The sequence below is a fragment of the Mauremys mutica genome, chromosome 2 (assembly GCF_020497125.1).
Source record: "Mauremys mutica isolate MM-2020 ecotype Southern chromosome 2, ASM2049712v1, whole genome shotgun sequence".
Lineage (NCBI taxonomy): Eukaryota > Metazoa > Chordata > Testudines > Geoemydidae > Mauremys > Mauremys mutica.
In genome coordinates this window covers 196,338,319-196,357,752 of record NC_059073.1, presented here as the reverse complement: position 1 = coordinate 196,357,752, position 19,434 = coordinate 196,338,319, and the positions used below count along the sequence as shown (strand labels likewise).

Here is a 19,434-nt window from a genome sequence, read left to right as displayed (position 1 = left end):
TATAACACAACCCGATATAACACGAATGCAGATATAACATGGTAAAGCAGTACTCCGGGGGGGGCAGGGCTGTGCAAGTTCGATACAACGCGGTTTCACCTATAATGCAGTAAGATTTTTTGGCTCCCGAGGACAGCATTATATCGAGGTAGAGGTGTACATGAATTCTTACAGCAAAGTTAATGAGAAAACATAGGCTAAAATAGTTTACAGAAGTAATTTGTCAAACAAATGCTAATAAACAAATTCATAACAATCTATATCCATTTGCAGATAGTTCACAAACAGAAAAATATGGTAATTTCACTGGAGTGTGAATTTTAGGCCTGATCCTGTTCCAGGTTAGTCCTAAAAATTATGAACATTGCAAGGAATCTGGTCTGATTTTATTACTACCAGGGAAGTTTTGCAGTGTCATATTTCATTGATAAAAATTCACATACACTCATCTCTAGTGAATTTTCTAAGAGGCATCAAATAGACTATTAACAGCCACTGGGAAAATCTTCTTTCCTGCTTTCAACTTTGGGTAGGTAAATATTTGTGAGCAACACCATGTTCAAGAGAGATGAAAGGGAGTTTGAATAAAACCTGTAGGTTATGCATCTTTGAGTCTAATTTATGATATCCCTATGAAAAAATAAACATTAAATATGTGTCCTACCTGGTTGTTGCATTATATATTCTTCCATTAAATTATAGCCTAGAGAAAACATATTTACAATTCATATCACATTCATACATTTATCCTGCTCAGATGTAATCCACAAATTGTATGTTTGCTTTTCCAACGGCCACAGTAATATATAATCACTAAGCAACAATGTTATTTACTTCTTCCCTTTAGGGGCCGATGTTATCAATTTTGATGGCCATGCTGTGTTACCATACAGATTCAGGAACAAGAAAATGAAAACACTGAAAGATGTCATCACTTTGAAATTTAAAACCTCTGAAAGTGAAGGTGTCATCTTCCATGGAGAAGGACAGCAAGGAGACTATATCACCCTGGAACTGAAAAAAGCCAAGCTGATCCTTAATTTAAATCTAGGTATGCTTATTCTTTAAAAATCATTTTAGGAACATAATTTAAATTCAAATACCATTCTTCATTTTTCTTCTTCTATTGCTTGTTGTTTTAAGCAGTATCTTATAATCAGATCATCTGTTGAAAATGCGGAACCTTTTCCTGTATGCAGTATTTTTATGAGTGTAGATTATGTTTTACTATCTACACAAAATGTCAATAATATCAAAATGAAACCACAAGTAGAAACACGACAAAAAACAATAACACCTAGAAATGTACTGTTCCCAAAAATGACAAGAGAATCTTATTCTTGGTATAGAGCATATGTGGTGCTGGTTAGCTTTACACAGATTCATTTATAGTAGAAGTAAATGGCTGTGGGAGAGAGGGTGCTGATCAGCGGTATCAGGGGAAAGGCCAGGTGAATTTAGGAAAACTTGAGAAGCTGCAGAAAAAACAGTGAGGGGCCCTCACTGAGAAGCCATGGGCTAATGCCAAGCTGAGGTCCAAGAAGACTGCCTTGCAGAAAGTATAGCCAGAGGGGAGGTAGAGTGACAGCTCTGGGCTGCAAATGCTTAAAGAGAAATCCTGTCCCTACTGAAGTCAGTTCTAGAACAGGATATCACCCTGAATGTCTGATATGATCTTCAGCTTCCCGATCTCCGTAACCTGGTGCCAATGTTACTAGAGCCTATACCCTAAGCAAGTGAGAAGACTATTGGGACACTTTGGGGAGCTACTTTTCATATGGGCCCATTCTTTTTGTTAACTTCGAGATTGGGAAATTAGTAGGTTGGCTTTTGTTGTGTATTCAGTATATAATCCATCATATAACTAATTCTGTGGCAGGATTTAAGGAGACCCTAGATGATGAGAAGTGTAGGCTGTGTTCATAAAATCTGAGCACTAGAGTGCCAGAGTCAGATACAGGCTCTGTCTGTAGCCAGTTGCCTCGTTAAGGAGTCATCTTATATTTATTACTACCGAGTACTGCCTCTTTCCTTCTGCAAAAGATATTACAGGCTTATGAGCAGTTTGGTTTATAGGCTGAATTATATAAAATAGTTTTGCTCATATGAGAAGGAAAGTGTGTAAGTGGCGTTAGGTTTATTTTTTCTTAAAACAAATGCCCTTTAAAATGAGGTTTCATGTAACTTTTGCCTGCTTCTCTTGCAGTCATGTGAACAGTAAATTATTCTATTCATGTATTATTTACAATGAATAGTAATTATTTCCACTAGCATTTTCTATTCTGCTTCTTTTTCTAAAGATCAACAATATAGGCAGATGCTGATGAGGACAGCACATCTTCCTGTAGCACTAATCCATTTTTAACAAATTTCACTGAAATTATAACCCATTCATTTCTCAGTTTCGTTATATTTCTCAGCTCAGCCAGCTTGAATAATATATAGTAGCTTCCATACATTTGCTTGGCTGGGGTGTGATTATACACTCTGAGGAGATAGGGGAGGGAAGGATCTACTAAGACTCGAAGTCTGAGTTCCAGTGATGTTTAATGCTAAGAAAGTTTCAGCTCCGTAAATGGATTTAGATTATGCTGCATTCAAAACATGGAAGATTGTGGCACAACTTTCTGATTTGTTCTATTCATCCCTTATTGCTGAGTAAGACCAGGTCTACACTACTATCTTTTGCCAATATACCTATTTCAGTCAGGGGTGTGAGGAGGTGTGATCCCTAACTAACATACCTGTTCCACCAGAAGTGTCTAGTTTATATGCAGTTATACCAGCACAGTTATACTGTGCTTTGCTAGTATAGCCTCTTTCCCTTCTGGGGCTGGAATAAGCTTTATCTGCAAAAAAGCACAGTTTTTCTGGTATAAGCTGCATTCACAATAGGAGTGCTTTGCTGTTATAATATGTCAGTACAGGTATAACTACACACCCTTCCAAATGTAGTCCTGGCCTAAAGCTTTTCTGTTATCAGACCCCAAGGGCTAAGTCCTCATCTATGTCAGTATAGTTCCACTGAAGCTGGGAATCTGGCCCAAAGTCTAAATACTCTAGTGAAGGTGACAGCTTTTCACTTTCTAGGGCTCAAACACAGAAAATCTCTGATTGAAAACAATTTTATAACTAACAAGAAGTGGATATTACTATAATTCTCCATCAAACGTTTTCTGTTATCAGTAATTACTTATATACCTCACAGATTAGATATTTGGTATATAACCTAGCTAAATATATTAATGGCAAAAACTCCCGAATGGACAGATCTTGACTTCACAACAGTAATGGTAGTGTGTATGCAGCATGTTTCTTGTGAAATATGATACAGCAGGATGAATAAGTTTCCTAAACGACACTGAGTCTGAGTTAATCATCTGCTGCTCTTCTCATCCTCTCTGTCTCAGGTAGCAACCAGTATGGCTCAATTTATGGTCACACATCTGTGATGACAGGCAGCCTCTTGGATGACCACCATTGGCACTCCATTGTCATAGAACGTCATGGGAGGAACATCAATCTAACACTGGATAGGCACATGCAACATTTCAGAACCAATGGGGAATTTGATTACCTGGACCTGGACTATGAGGTACACAGTGACACCTGTTGCTAGTTCTCCTTCATATCAGCTCTTTAGAATAAAGCCAAATGTACAAAAGAATAACAAAAGCATGTAGGGACAAAATCAGAAAGGCTGAGGCACAAAATTAGTTGCACCTAGCAAAAGAAATAAAAGGCAATAGGAAGAGATACTATAAATACATTAGAAGCAAGAGAAAGACTAAGGAAACTGTATGTCCTCTATTTAGTTGGGAAGGGGTGTTCATAACTGATGACATCAAGAAGTCTGAGGGGATTAATGCCAATTTTTTTTTGTCTTCACCACAAAGGTTGATGGGGACCAGATACTCAACACAATTAATATGACCAACGAGGGGGGAGGAAGCAAGCCAAAATAGGGAAAGAACAGGTTAAAGAATATTTAGATGAGTTAGATATATTCAAGTTGGCAGGACCTGATAAAATTCCTAGGGTATATAAAGAACTAGCTGAAACAATCTCGGAACTGTTAGCCATTATCTTCAAGAATTCATGGAGGACAGGTGAGATCCCAGAGGACTGGACAAGGACAAACATAGTACCTATATTTAAAAAGGGGAACAAAGAAGACCCGGAGAATTACAGACCAGACAGCCTAACTTCAATACCAGGAAAAATACTGGAACAAATAATTAAACAATCAGTTTATAAGCATCTAGAGTTGGGTTATAAGGAATAGTCAGCATGGATTTATCAAGAATAAATCATGCCAAACCCACCTAATTTTCTTCTTTGACAGGGTTACTGGCCTAGTGGATGAGGAAGAAGCAGTAGACGTAATATGTCTTGTTTTTAGGAAGGCTTTTGACATAGTCGCACATGGCATTCTCATAAGCATACTAGGGAAATGCAGTCTAGATAAAATTATTGTAAGGCAGATGCATGAGTGGTTGAAATACTGTACACTGTCAAGCTGGGAGGGTGCATCCTGTGGAGTCCTGTGCGAGGTCAGTCCTGGATCTGGTACTATTCACTTCTTTTTTTTAATGACTTGTAAAATTGTATGCTTGTAAAATTTGAGGATGACACCAAACTGTGTGGGGGGGGTGGGTGAGAGGGGGTTGTTGCAAGCACTTTGGAGGAAAGGATTAGAAATCAAAACAACCTTGACAAATTGGAGAATTTGTCTGAATTCAACAAGATGAAATTCAGTAAAGACAAGTGCAAAGTACTTCACTTAGGAAGGAAAAAAATCAAATGCTCTGCTACAAAATGGAGGAATAAGTGGCTAGGTGATAGTACTGCTGAAAAGGTTCTGGGAATTATAATGGACGACATTTAATACAAGTCAACAATGTGAAGCAATTGTGAAAAGGCAAATATCATTCTGGGGTGTATTAACAGGTGTGTTGTATGTAAGACACGGGAGGTAAGTATCTTGTTTTACTTGCCACTGAGGCCTCAGCTGGAGTACTGTGTCCAGTTCTGGGTGCCACACTTTAGGAAAGATGTGAACAAACTGGCGAGAGTCCAGAGGAGAGCAGCTAAAAGTGATTAAAAGATTTAGAAAATCTGACCTATGAGGAAAAGTTAAAAAAAAAAACCTGGGCACGTTTAATCTTGAGAAAAGAAGAAAAGGGACCTGATAATAGCCTTCAAATACATTAAGGGCTGTTATAAACAGGACTGTGATAAATTGTTCTCCATGTCCACTGAAGGTAGGACAAGTAGTAATAGGCTTAATCTGCAGCAAGGCAGATTTAGGTTAGGTATTAGGAAGAACTTTCTAACTATAAGGTTAGTTAAGCTCTGGAATAGGTTTTCAAAGGAAGTTATGGAATCGCCATCATTAGAGATTTTTAAGACGAGATTGGACAAACACCTGTCAGGGATGATCTAGGTTTATTTGAGCACAGTGGGCTGCATTTGATAACCTCCTGAGATCTCTTCCAGCCCTACATTTCTATGATTCTATGAACTTTAGCTTTTCTGCTACATTTTATGGCTTTTATTTTAATCAGTGCTTTTAGTTCTTAGTTCTTAGATTTAGTTCTTAGATTCACTCCAATTTTCTACAATTTTCTGTAGTTCGATTAATTTTAAAACTCAGTTCCTCCATTTATCTGCTAGATCCCAAGTCTGCCAAACTTCAGTGCCTGCTGTAAGACTCATCTCTTTTCTCAAGCATTTATTTATTTATTGGGTCTTAGTGTTTACATTACTGCACAAGTAATGTGTGTGAGCTTTTTTAAAATATCTTTCCATACTTAGAGATTGTGCTGACTGCTTTAATAAATTATGAAAATAAATACACTTTCCTTAATGGCAAAATGTAAAATACAATAACTAAAACTAAAACAACTGTAAGTGCCCCAAAGTCTGTTATCTCATTCCAAGTGACCAGCATGCTCCTGAACTAGGAGGCTTGTGTTCAAGAATGGAAATAGGGGATTGGTTTAATCCACTGACCTTATCTTGTGGCAAAGAAGGCGAAGTAGAACCATATTACTAATATAGACCCTGATCCTGCACCTCTTATCAATGGGAGCTTGCTCACCAATCAGAATGTATTCTCTGTAAGCAGGGGTGAAAGTAACTTAAAGGACTTACTGGTACGACGGAGTCCTGAGTGGGGGCGTGACCTCAACCAGAAGAGGTGTGGCCTCAACCAGAAGAGGCAGGGCCTTTCAAGATTTAAAGGCCCCGGGGCTCCGGCTGTGGCTGGGAACCCCAGGGCCTTTAAATCACCCGGGAGCTACCAGCTGCAGAGGTGGCTGGGAACCCTGGGGCTCAGGGGCAAATTAAAGGGCTTGGGTCTCCAGCCACCACAGAGCTCTGGGCCCTTTAAATCACTGCGGGAGCTCTGCTGCCGCTACCCTGGGGCGGCAGGGCTCAGGCAGGGATTTAAAGGGCCCGGTGCTCCTGCCACTGTGGGGAGCCCCGGGGCCTTTAAAGCGCCACCGGAGCTCCAGCAGCAGGGCTCCAGCAGCAGGGCTCCGGCGGCGCTTTAAAGGGCCCGGGACTTCCCATGGGGGCCGGAGAAGCCAGTCCAGTCTGGCTTGGCGTACCGGCTCTTGCCGATACGCCCTACTGGACTGTACTGGCTTACTTTCACCTCTGTCTGTAAGGGACAATGGGAAGGGAAGATTTAGAGAGAAATGCATTTCACCTCTGAATTCAACAGTAAATTTAATAATAATAATCAGAAGTGAATGAAGAATTTATATCAAATAATGTCTTAGATTAATCTATATCATGTTTCTATTTGATTGCTGCATGACTTGTATTGTCATTAATTTGTTCATTGTACTAGACTGGTAGATGAATATGTGTAAATGTGTTGAAGCCCATAGATTGCTTGTGGGCTCTCTACTCTGGCAGTATATTTGTCTCTTCACTATTTGTTGTTAGTTATTTGTGGTATTTTATTGGTTGGCTGAGTCACACCAAATTGTTTCTGGCCTTGCAACTTTTATAAAAAGTAGTACAAATACATCACTTATGAACCTTGCATGAACCTATATTTGAATATATATTTCTGAGATTCTCTTTTTTTATTAATGTTCTTTTGAGTGGAAAACATTCATGTGAATGTTTGAGGGAAATGACTTAAAAGAGTGGCAAATGTCATTGAAGTAAATTAATGGTTTCATTCAAACAAATGTTCATGAATGTCTTTTTTCAGTACTCATCCAGTTCTAACAAAAGATAATTTACACTTATAATTAGGGTTTTAAAAGTACTAAACACTTGAATTATACCTCACAACAACTTTGAGAGGTAGATATTATTAAAACTGTTTTTCAAGCAGGTAAATTGAAAGCACAGTTAGGATAAATGAGTTGCCTAAGTCTGCACAAAAAGCAAGAGGCACATATGGGAATAACCTAAGTTTTCTGACTGCATCTCTAAGCTAGAATACACTCCCCCTTTCCCCCCCAAGGTAGAAATAGAATCTAATGTTTGCACGCCAATTAAACACCTGCAGCTGGCCTTTGTCAGCTGACTCTGGTTCACGGGGGCTCCGGGTCTGTTTAATTGTGCTGGAGTCGGGCCTGTGGGAACCTGAGAGAGGGGAGGGTCCCAGAGCCTCGGCCTCACCCCGAACCTGAATATCTGCATCACACTTAAACAGCCCCAGAGCTTGAGAACCATGAGCCCGAATCAGCAGGCACAGGCCAGTCGTGGGTGTTTAATTTATGAGGCCTGAATCTCTGTCCCTTCCAACCAGTAGGGCATTTTCCCAGTAGCAATCCTCTGGATTATATTCCACTTTGGATATGTGTGGGAAGCGCCTCATCTCTGATGGAAGTTACATGAATACATCAAAGAGAGAATGTACTTTGAATTTGTTTCAGTAATTCACATAAATGTCAGTGGTTAGCCCTGAACTATCCCCTTTCCTCTCAATTAACACTGTCTTTTTAGTGTCTAGTTGTCATATACCACATTTAAATGTGCTGCCCTTATGATAAACTAATCATAGACGATAAAGCTGAGAGAATCAAAACTATATTTCAAATAGAGAAATTATTTTTTAAGTTTATCTCTTTCAGAAGAGATAAGCAAGCCAGAGAAATTGGCACTATTTCTGATTATGCTTTTAATGCAAATTTAAAAAAAAAATCTATCAATCCCTCTGGATTTGTCATCCTGTGTGGTTGTCTCCTTTCTTCCTTCACTTTTCTTCACAATCTTTTTCTTTTCCAGTTTACTGCTTTTTTTCAAGTGCATAAATACTGGCTCACCAAAGATTGTATTGCACCAAATAAAACATTAAGGGTTTGATCCTCAGTTGGTGTAAACTGTTGTCATGTCATTAAAATTGAAACAAAGCTTAGTCACCAGCTGAGGACATGGCCACAAGATTATATGAAGGAGCCCATGTGAGCAATTTTTAAAGCCTTTGGTTTCCAGATGCATTGCATTAAATAGGCATTAAATAGTTCTTCTTAAATACTGACTCAAGGCTCTTCCCCTCTTTAAGATGGAAAATGATATGTTCAAAACATTTTTAAATAGATAATGTTCCCCTTGAGTTTCCTTTTCCTGCTCTCAGTAATAACTGATGGAATTGACAATGAATGATATTTGAAAACTTATTTCTGGCAAAGCCAAGAGTCAGTGTCTAAGAAGTTTGTGTGAGCATTTTTGGGAAGGAATATACTTTGGTATATTATTGGTTCCACCATCTGTTTAATATAAATACTAGGGCTGTCAATCGCACTGTTAAACAATCATAGAATACTATTTATATAAATATTTTTGGATGTTTTCTACATTTTCAAATATATTGATTTCAATTAAAACACACAGTGTACAGTGCTCACTTTATATTCATTTTTATTATAAATATGTGCACTGTAAAAATACAATAAATAGTATTTTCAATTCACTTAATACAAGTATTTTAGTGCAATCTCTTTATCATGAAAGTTGAACTTACAAATGTAGAATTATGTACAAAAAATAACTGCATTCAAAAATAAAACAGTGTAAAACTTTAAAGCCTGCAAGTCCACTCAGTCCTACTTCTTGTTCAGCCAATTGCTCAGACAAACAAGTTTGTTTACATTTGCAGGAGATAATGCTGCCCGCTTCTTGTTTACAATATCACCTGCAAGTGAACAGACATTCTCATGGCACTATTGTAGCTGGCCTCGCAAGATATTTACGTGCCAGATGCGCTAAAGATTTGTGTGTCCCTTCATGCTTCAACCACCATTCCAGAGGACATGCGTCCATGCTGATGATGGGTTCTGCTCAATAACGATTCAAAACAGTGTAGACAAATGCATATTCATTTTCATCATCTGAATCAGATGCCACCAGCAGAAGGTTGATTTTCTCTTTTGGTGGTTCAGGTTCTGTAGTTTTCTCATGGGAGTTTTGCTTTTAAGACTTCTGAAAGCATGCTCCACACGTCATCCCGATCAGATTTTGGAAGGCACTTCAGATTCTTAAATCATGGGTCAAGTGCTGTAGCTATCTTTAGAAATCTCACATTGGTACTTTCTTTGTGTTTTGTCAAATCTGAAGTGAAAGTGTTCTTAAAATGAACAACATGTTGGGTCATCATGCGAGACTGCTATGACATGAAATATATGGTAGAATGGAGGTAAACCACAGTGTAGGAGATGTACAATTCTCCCCCAAGGAGTTCAGTCACAAATTTAATTAATGCATTATTATATGAATCACCATTAGAAGTCAGAGAATGATTCCAAACAAATAATTTGACTGTCTCCCCTACCTTGTTTAAAAAATTTTCTGCAATGGATATTTCTTCCAAATCATTTATTATTTGATATATTTCTTGTTCAATAGCTTGTGAGTGAGCAATTCATGATGAAATGTCTAGAATGGGCTGAAAGGTCACATGGTATGCTTTGTTCCATATAGGGATGAATTTTCGTCTCCAATGTGAATATTTGCAATTACAAAATCAAAATTTGCTTTCTTCCATTTTTTTTTGCAGTGCTTATTTAAATTTGCTGTTTAGGCAAACAGTATTGCTAGCTATCTCATTTGCTGTGTGTCAATGTTCAGGAAAGCAAATACATCTGCAGCATATTTGTTTAAAAATTCTAATATATTTCACTCCATGTTGTTCATTTACTATCCACAGTCTCTTGTTTGTTTTCAAAGATAACCTTTGGTGGTATGCCTTTTTCTGGGAAGCCAAGTTCAAATAGCGGGAAAAACTTCAAAGGCTGTATGGAAAGCATCAATTACAATGGTAATAATATCACAGACCTTGCCAAGAGGAGGAAATTGGAACCTTCTAATGGGGTGAGAACTTTTTCATCATCATCTAAACTTCTGGGAAGTAAAGGAGCATACATAGGTAGTGTGCCTCTGTGTGTAGCTGATATCCATGTGATATAGTCTAGTAACATGATATGATAAATAACGTTTATCACATACCTATGCAGTTTACCACATACTTATGAGCACATTGCTTTACCCTTGTGCCAGCTCCTCATGGGTCTTACTCCAACATTCCAAAATGTTTGTGTAGTTTCAGAGAGCTGCCACTTAAAACAAAACAAACAAACAAAAAAAACCCACCTGATAACGTTCTCCTTATCTCGTTGGATTATACCTGCCTGAGTAGTTAGATTAATTCCTGAGCCAGTTATAGCTTTCCTAGATGTAAACATGTCATGACTTTAAAGTCTAATTGCTTATGTCCCTAAAGAGCTAGTGGTGGGAATACCATTGGGGAGAGGAGATTCTCCACTTCACCTGGCATTGATTTCTAGCCCTGGAAGGCGTCAAGATATCAGACTTTACAGTCATGATCTTTTTTATAAATAGAAAAGCAATTTTAGAGGTAGTTTACATTATATTAATTTCAATTTTTCTCTCCCTTGCAAGATCTGCACAATGGTACTCATGATAACAAAATCCTATGTTTTTACCAGAGAAGGGATATAAGAACTAGTCCCATTAATATTTTTAACTCTCTTAAAAAAATTCCTAAAATAGCTTTTTATGTAATATATGTGTCACACATGGAATACATGGTGTTGTAGTGTAGAATAAATGTGTTACTGTCAGGAGTCCAGGATGACCTGCCTACATCAGTCATGGCTTCCCTCTTCATAAGCATTGCAACCCTCACAAACTCATGCCAATAATATCTTCATACAACATCACACCATCATGTATTCTTTATAAATACACATGCATATGTGGTGGTGATAAATTGTACAACATTCCTAATTAATCTATGCATACTGTACATGGTTTTAATATTAATGCTCTGATATAAAGTATCTGAGGACTATGTCTGAGTAATCGTGACTGCAGGAATGATAATTTTGAATTTTCTGATTTACATCTTAAAATCTCTGAAAAAGCTAAACTTTAAACAGTACCATTGTATTGCAGTTTGTTATTTCTACACCATGTTTAATCAGACATGACAAAGCCATTAAGCATGATGCACATGCCAGGTATGAAACTCTGCTTTCAGTATAAGAGTTTTAAAACCCAAACAGCTTACCATCAAGAATCCTTAAAATTCCTCCTGTGCTTCAGGGGATTTCCTGCCAGGCAGGGTGAAATCCACTCAATAATATTGAGTTCCTGTGAAAATGGTGCTCTGTTTTATGTAGGATATGTGGGATTTTAAGTGTCCCACTCTGTACAGGACAAATGAGCTAAGCAACACACATTATATGAGAAATCTTGCCAGATTTTCAGTTGGGTGCCTAATTCAGGCCTGATTCAAAAAAGCATCCCTGTTAAGGAAAGGTATTTATATGTGCTCTTAAGTCCAATTGAAGTCAATGGGATTTAAGTCCATGCTTACATTCTTTCCTGAATAGGAACAGTTTTAAACATGTTACTTAAGTTCTTACTGAATTGGGGCCCCAGATAAGTTGCATGATTCTCAAAAGTGCTGAACACGCAATGACAGTCTTTTAACCTTTGGGTGCGGTGAGTGTTCAAAACCTGTAGAAATCAGACTACTTATTTAGTTGCATAAATAGAGACAGGGATTGATGAGAATCCCTCTTTTTTTCTACGAAATCCTATTACTCCTAACATTACAGTGAGATCCACAAATGTAGAGTTGTTATGTACTAGTGCGTCATCAAGAGTCTATTGCAGGCTCGTTTAATTCGATGGTTCTGTTGATTTCCAATTCTAAGAATGACTATAACAATAGAAGTGACCTTTGTTTTCAGTAGAATTACTTACACTGCCTCACCTCTGCAAAAACAAAATCAATTTTGTTCTAATTAAACCAACATGGATTTTTATGTTCCTTGCAAAAGCTTTTTTGCTCTTAGTCCTCAGCCTGATTTAGCATGAAAACTGTGTTTTGTTGATGATAGTATTGTTAACCATGTTCATTCCAATGGCGTCTAGAAATCAACTAAGATTGAGCTCCCATTGTAGTAGGTGCTATACAAACACAGAGTTGTAGAGAGCCCCTGCCCTGACAACCTTACTATCTAAGTAGACAAGACAAACAAAAGGTAGGCAAAAGAGAGATAACACAAGCAGAATGGTCAGTGTTAGAGCTGGGTGGGAAATTGTTTTCCTGTCACACTTAAACTATTCTGTGTTGGGATGAACCTGAGAATTTTCAAAGCTTTTTTTTCAAAGAGAGATAGAGAGAGACTCACCTCAGATTATCCAAGAACCAGGTGGTCCCAGTTGAGTGCCACCCTCACCACGCTATTCTGGAATAGGTCCCTCTCAATCTCTCCTGTTGAAGTTGTTACACTTAGTATAAATAATTAAATATTTAGTAGAGCAGGGACTTGAACCAGAAATTCCCACATGAGTGCCCTAACCACAGGATTACAGGGTCAGTCTCTCTCGCTCTGACCCAATAAATATTGAACGATTTATTAAAAAATTGGAACAGCTCCAACAAGAGTGATTGGGGCAGAGACTGACTCTATAAGCTGGATGTTACAGCTCTCACTTGGAATGTTGGTGACCTAGGTTCAAGCCCCTGTCCCTAATCAGGGTCCTGGGTCTTCCACATGCCAGATGTATGCCTTAATCACCAAGTTATTGGCTGTTCTGGGGTTGATCTCTCTCTCTTTCTGACCAGAAATGACATCCTGGACCTGAGAACACCTTCCCAACTGAAGTTTCATTTTACTGGTACATCAACAGATCGGCATTTTCTTACAAAAATCCGTTGTGTTGAAAAATTCCCAACCAGCTCTAATCAGTGTTGTGGCAGCAAGTTTAATGTTGCTTCCACTATTGGCAGGGGGAGGAGGAGAAAGAGAGGAGGGGTTAGCTAGGAGGAAATTGGCTAAATAGAAAGTCAGAGGAAGGGGAGAGGAGTGATGAGGGGAGAAAGTATGAAGGGCAGGTATGGACTGAGGCTGAGGTGAGGAGACTGTGCAAGAGGGGACAAGGAGTGGCTTGGAGCAAACAGGCAGTCAGCACAGGTCAAAGAAAATCCAGTAAAACCCATAGAAAATATCAGTGTCCATCAGTCCCTGTTTAAATTGCTTCCACAGCTGCTCTCCTGTCTTCAGTCTCTGCCTGGCTCCTCCTTGCAGTTTCTTTCCCCACGGCCACAGTGTGGGGGAAAGAAGAAGGGGGGCTTTCTCTTGCACAGTTCTGGGCCTGGAGGGTGTTGAGGGGAGGTGTTTCCATGGATGAACCCCATTTTACCCCTGTCTCTCCCCCACCAATGCAGCAGGTCCCTACTTAACCACCTTCTGCAGCTGCTCTGCTAGCTTCAGTTTCAATGCATACGCTAAATAGGGAGTATTTTTTTATTTAAATTATGTGCATTAGACCAGCACAGTGTTAAGCATGAAGATGAGTAAAAATCTATTTTTAGAAAAATAATGAACCAACAGTTGATAAAACATAAACAGGGGATATAGGCTTTGCAAAACAATTCATTCTGAGTTACCTCTCTTTTGAGAATATGTGTGTAACTTTAGCGCCCTTGTGGCCAAGATGGAGTCTGCTCTGCAGACAGCTCTGGCCAAGAGAAGGCGCGCGCAGGAATGCAGCAGGAGAAATCCCTTCCACCCCAGGGGCACCTGTTCCAACCCTCCCTCCCAGAGTGAACACAGACACACACACAGGAAAAGTACAAGGGATATAAGAAAGGGAAATATTTATTTACAGAGGGATGAGAGGAGAAAAACAACAAGGGGGAATATAGGGGAAGCAGTAAAACAGGGCTGCATCCAAGCCAAGGCCCCACGGGCCCAGTGGTAGCACAGTCTGGAAGGGCAGACACTGAGCAATGTGTCTGCACACAGAGTTCAAGAGTCCTGAGCAAAGTTCCAGTCCAGTGGTGAGTCTTGGGTGCTCCTGGTCGTCTTCGGCGCCAGTGAACTTTCCCCAGCAACCCCCCACCCCAGTGCCCCAGCGACCACCTCCCCACTTAACTAGCTCACAGCCTCCCTCTTTGTTCCCAATGCAGAGTCACAAGCCCCAGTACTCACAGCCCCATGCAGCTCTGAGCAGCCATGATACTGGGTCCAGCTCTGGCCTGTCCTTCTCGGGCGAATCCTTCTTGGCACAGGGCTCCTCCTGGCTCCTGTCCTGGGGTGTCCCCGATCAGCCGCCCTGTCCTTCCCAGGCTTCAGGCAGGTTCTCTGCTGCCTCACTTTGCGAGGACCTGCTTGCTGCCGCCTCTCTCTCTCTCCCTCGGAGCTCCAGAGCCACCCCCTGGAGTTTCCGTCCTTTTTTCTCATTCCCCCCGCTCCCAGAAAAAGATTTAAAGGGGCCATGCTCTCTAAACCCCAAAGGGGTTACATGTATTCAGTTTGTAGTTAATTGGGAAAAGGTTTTAAAAGGTAGTCATTTTTCCAGCAGCGGTGATGCCTGGAAGTGGGTAGGAAATAAATGACTTATACATGTAAACTTAGAGTTAATTTACAATATAGGGTAAAGATCATAATGCAAAGCCCAAGCTGTCTAACTTGAGAAGCTTCCACCGTTAGTCTTCTAACATACTGTTAATAATTTTGCAGTAAGAACAAAAGTCTAAACATAAATGCATGGTATATATTTGACTTTCAGACTTCAGTGCTAGATGAGTATTTCAGCAATTGATTCTGAACCTAGTCCATAGAAAAGGATCCATTTCTCTTTGAAAAATATGAATCTCTTTATTGTGGCAAACTTCAGATGAGTTCTAACTCTTTGCCCAGCCCTAGTAGACAATCTCAGTGAACTGGGCTTTACATAAGAGTAGTTTCCTGATGATGTACAGTCATGGAGGGAAATAATACTCCAGTTTAGATTAAGTTGAATATCTCAGTAGAGAAAAGATCAGGTTGGCTAACTGACAGAGAAACACAAAGGGAGTTATAGCCTAGAATTATATGCTTCTTCCACAAGAAATCTTTACACTGTTAGCATTTAGAAATACATTATCTCATTCCAGTGTAAGGGATTTGCATGCATTCACTCCCATTAGCAATAATGGGAGTTACAGATGCAACTCTCCCATACATTAGAGGCAAGAGAGATTTAAAGGTTCAAGACAGAATGTTAATCAGTTGTGAAAGCCAAGGCATCTTTGTCCGGAAGAAAATCTCAGTTCTTCACAGTAATAAAGCAACAAGACCTCTTAAACGCATGATAATGTGTGCCATGGACTGCTGTTTAATTCACTAGGTACTAGGACAAAACACTTAGCTGCCTTGTGTACATGGTATGTTACCATTGAAGTGCCATCATAGAATGTCAGCTCTTCAGAGACACTTTGGTGCTCTTTTTCTACACAGGACTCACTTGTCTACATAGGAGTAGTTACTTCCAGTTAATTTGAGGTCAGTTAATTCGATATTGTTAACATATTTGCAAAGGCTAGTCTGGATACTCCACAAATTTTTGTTCCAGGATACAAAATTTGTGATTTACCCGAGAGCTCAACCTAGCAGATTCTGTAACAAATGTTTGGGGATGTTCAAACTAATGTTTACAAATGTATTAATTAACTTAGGTAAATTTTCAGTCAATTAAAACCTCAAAGTGAAAAACTCTAGGCAAGCCCACTGGGACTGGCTTACAGTAAAACAGTGAAGATGGTCCTTGGCCTTTATCAGTTAGGTGATTATCATGCTCCTCATTCATGTTGTGAATTAAAAGCTTCAATAACTCTTTGAAACAGTAAGGTCCCTAAACTCTTGAATATAATGTTGTGTGATATATTATATGTTCCAGATGTGTGTTCAAATGATACTGTAACACTGGGATTGTAATAAAGACAGACAGATCTTTAACATGTTCAGAACAAACACTTACTTTTTTTAGATTCAGGATGTCACACATAGTTAGAACTTCTGTGCTGATGACAGCTAAATAGTAAATCTGCTAATTATACTGCCCTCTAGGGGTAGGATGCCAAGCCATATAACGTTCTGGCACTTTGTATAATATCAATCTGATACGTGGATTGCATCTATAAAAACTATACTATTCCAATTTGAATACTATAATGCCACAGAAGCTGCTTACTTTTAAATTCGTATCTGGCATGGGAGCACTGTGTACTACCACATAGGAGATATGTAAGTGAGGAAAGTCATGCTCTTCCCATGATTGGTGGCTTTTCACCTGCTCCAGTCTGCTATTGAAGAGAGTCAATGATATTTTAGGATTTCTTTTTCTTTAAAAAAAATCATTTTTGCTGCTCATTTTAACATGCAAAACACGCCACACATTAACTTCAGTTGAAGTCTCACAAATAGAATGAAGCTCATACTCAGAAACCACACATTTCTAGCAATATTTATGGATGTAGAGGTGCTTTATCACTGTATTTAAGTTCGGGTTTTTGTGGTTTTTGTTTTTGTTTTAGGGAAACTTAAGTTTTTCATGTGTGGAGCCACATACAGTGCCTGTCTTTTTCAATGCTACCAGTTACCTGGAAGTGCCTGGTCGCTTGAATCAGGACCTGCTTTCAGTCAATTTCCAGTTTCGGACCTGGAACCCCAATGGACTTCTTCTCTTCAGCAACTTTGCCGATGGATTGGGTAATGTCGAGATTGACCTGACCGAAGGCAAAGTCAGTGTCCACATCAATGTCACCCAGGCGAAGAAGAACCGAATAGACATCTCATCAGGTAAGCAGATTTTCAGGGTTTGGGGTTTATTTTAAGTCTCACAACAACCACAGTGAATTCAAAATTGAAAGAGTTGGATTTAAGTTCCAAATTCAACAGCATTTATTGTAGATTAATGAAATCCTTTATTTTATGCTTTGATGAATGAGAGGTGGAAGATGTGAAAATGGTATTTTCTTTTATAACTTCCTCTCATCTCATCCTTAGTGTTCTCTGCCTCATTTTGTTTTGAATAGTTGTGCTAAGCAAACATTTATAATTGGACTAAGAACATTTCTCAAATATTAGAGTATGGTTATGTTACATTTTTTTCCTTTCTGTTAGCTACTGACTTTTCTGTTTTTTTATCCCTTGCTCCATTATCAAAGCAGCATTTCTTTTTTCTCCCTCCCAAGGGGCAGACAGCATAGCCATTTCAAAGGTTGATGTCATGTCTGATCTGTCAGTATGGAGATGGAAACCTCTCATGTTCATTCAACCTTCTACCTCCTCATTTCCCCAGAGACCATCAGTGGGTACATCTATACTGGGGAAACTAACATATTTGAACTAATATGGTGATAGACACAATTTTTATCTTAGCGTGGATGAGAGCAGTCACATTTAAAAAAACATGGTTAACATTAGGGTTGAGTTAGATTTCAAAAGTAGGAATCCAGTGGTTAATCATGACAAGCTAGTGTACTTTTAAACATGACTGTCTTTGTTCATCCTAAAGGCAGTATTGTGGGCAACATTGTGTTAGTTAAGCTGTGTCAGTCAACACATTTTCTAATGTGATGCATTTTCCCAGTAAAGATATGCCCAACAGTGTACCTGATCATTGTCCTGGAGAGCTAGGTTACCCAAGTTTTTTTTCAGACCCAAGTGTTCTGTATGTCAGTGAGATACATTTTCTAGAATGGGATCAGGCTAATGCCAGATATCATATATAGCTATTAATTCATCAAGAACTTACATTTGGACTTTTTGGGGGGAGAAGTGTGGGGCATATACTTTAATCTTTACCAACATTTCTTTTCTGTCAGTTTTAGGAAGTTAGCATGATGGGGAGAAAAAGAAACCACTTTTCATAGATAACCTATCTGAAGTGTGCTAGCTGAATATTCATGCTGTACACAATTAATACTTTTAAAAGGGAGCTTTGAGGAAATATAAAACAAGAAAAATGCTTTGTATATTTTTAAAAAATAAAAGTATTTCTCATGTGGATGAATCAGGACACTAACAATTTATTTTATTGTGGAAATATTTTTGTGAGTTCTTTCTTTTCAGCTCACTAAGAGCTGAATAAAACTTTTGATACAAACCTAAAATTAGAGGAATGTTACCTGTTTAGGGGTAGTACTGAATATAATGGTCATAGCAACATTTAAAAAAAATCTAAATGTATTTCGTTCTGATTTCATGGAATTGGAACAGTTTTACAAAATATGTCAATGTTTTATGTTATTTTTACTATTAGATTTGGTGGTTAGTTATTGTTTGTTGTTTTGTTTTTTAGCTTGGCAATGTTAACACTGTAGATTTGATTTTTATTTTCCTGTCAGTAGTGCTCTGGATGTAATGCAGGGAATGGGAACATTTTGGCTCATGTGCTGGCACCTCTTAACAATATATGCCTTGCCTCCCTTCTCCCCACTCTCCCCCTCCCACCCCCACCCCCCCTGCTTGCTCCATTGCTGTGCTGCCCAAAAGTCTGGTTTAAAGACAGGTTCTCCCTGATGACACAGGGTCTGTCAGAATACTTTCACGTTGCATTTCGAATAATCATCAGTTTGAGATTTCACAACCTGTTCAGCAAAATATTTTGAGTCCTTAAAATTTCACCAAGTTGCCATTAATTTTTCCTGAAGCTTGACTTGGGGTGAAACCATATAAAACATCAGTCAACATGTTGTGAAGGGGACTCATATGAAAAGGAATAAAAAATGTTTGCACAAACCTCTGTCAAAATAAGCCACTGGATTTTACACAGCTGTGACCTAACGTCAAGATACACAACTTCTTCCAAAAGAAATCCATCCAATCTACCTGGATGGTTTAATCAATAGTCCAGGAGTCACATATAGCGATTTCATTTTATGACTGTGTTTACTATTCTTGGTCCTTGCTTCCATTGGTGCTGTATATTATGGTTATGGATGCCTTATGATGCTTAATAATAATAGACTTGGTAGTACATTTTGGTCTTTAGACGCCTTTGTGCTTGGATAGTCATCCTGCATGTCTGTTGATCCATTTTACTTGCTTATTGTCATTTGAGAATCAGTGTGCTTGAATTGTGTATGCATATGAGGGTAAGGAG

At 38.9% G+C, this 19,434-nt stretch overlaps 1 protein-coding gene across 1 annotated transcript in view; it reads left to right on the top strand.

Annotated features, from left to right (window-relative positions):
* The window catches only part of CNTNAP2 (contactin associated protein 2), a 1,334,251-nt gene that overhangs the window by 478,281 nt on the left and 836,536 nt on the right, over window positions 1-19,434 (top strand). Inside the window, exons 5-8 of the mRNA XM_045005260.1 lie at window positions 848-1,051; window positions 3,411-3,595; window positions 10,195-10,338; window positions 16,862-17,126. Coding sequence (XP_044861195.1) covers window positions 848-1,051; window positions 3,411-3,595; window positions 10,195-10,338; window positions 16,862-17,126 — 798 coding nt within the window. The remainder of the gene's footprint in view (window positions 1-847; window positions 1,052-3,410; window positions 3,596-10,194; window positions 10,339-16,861; window positions 17,127-19,434) is intronic.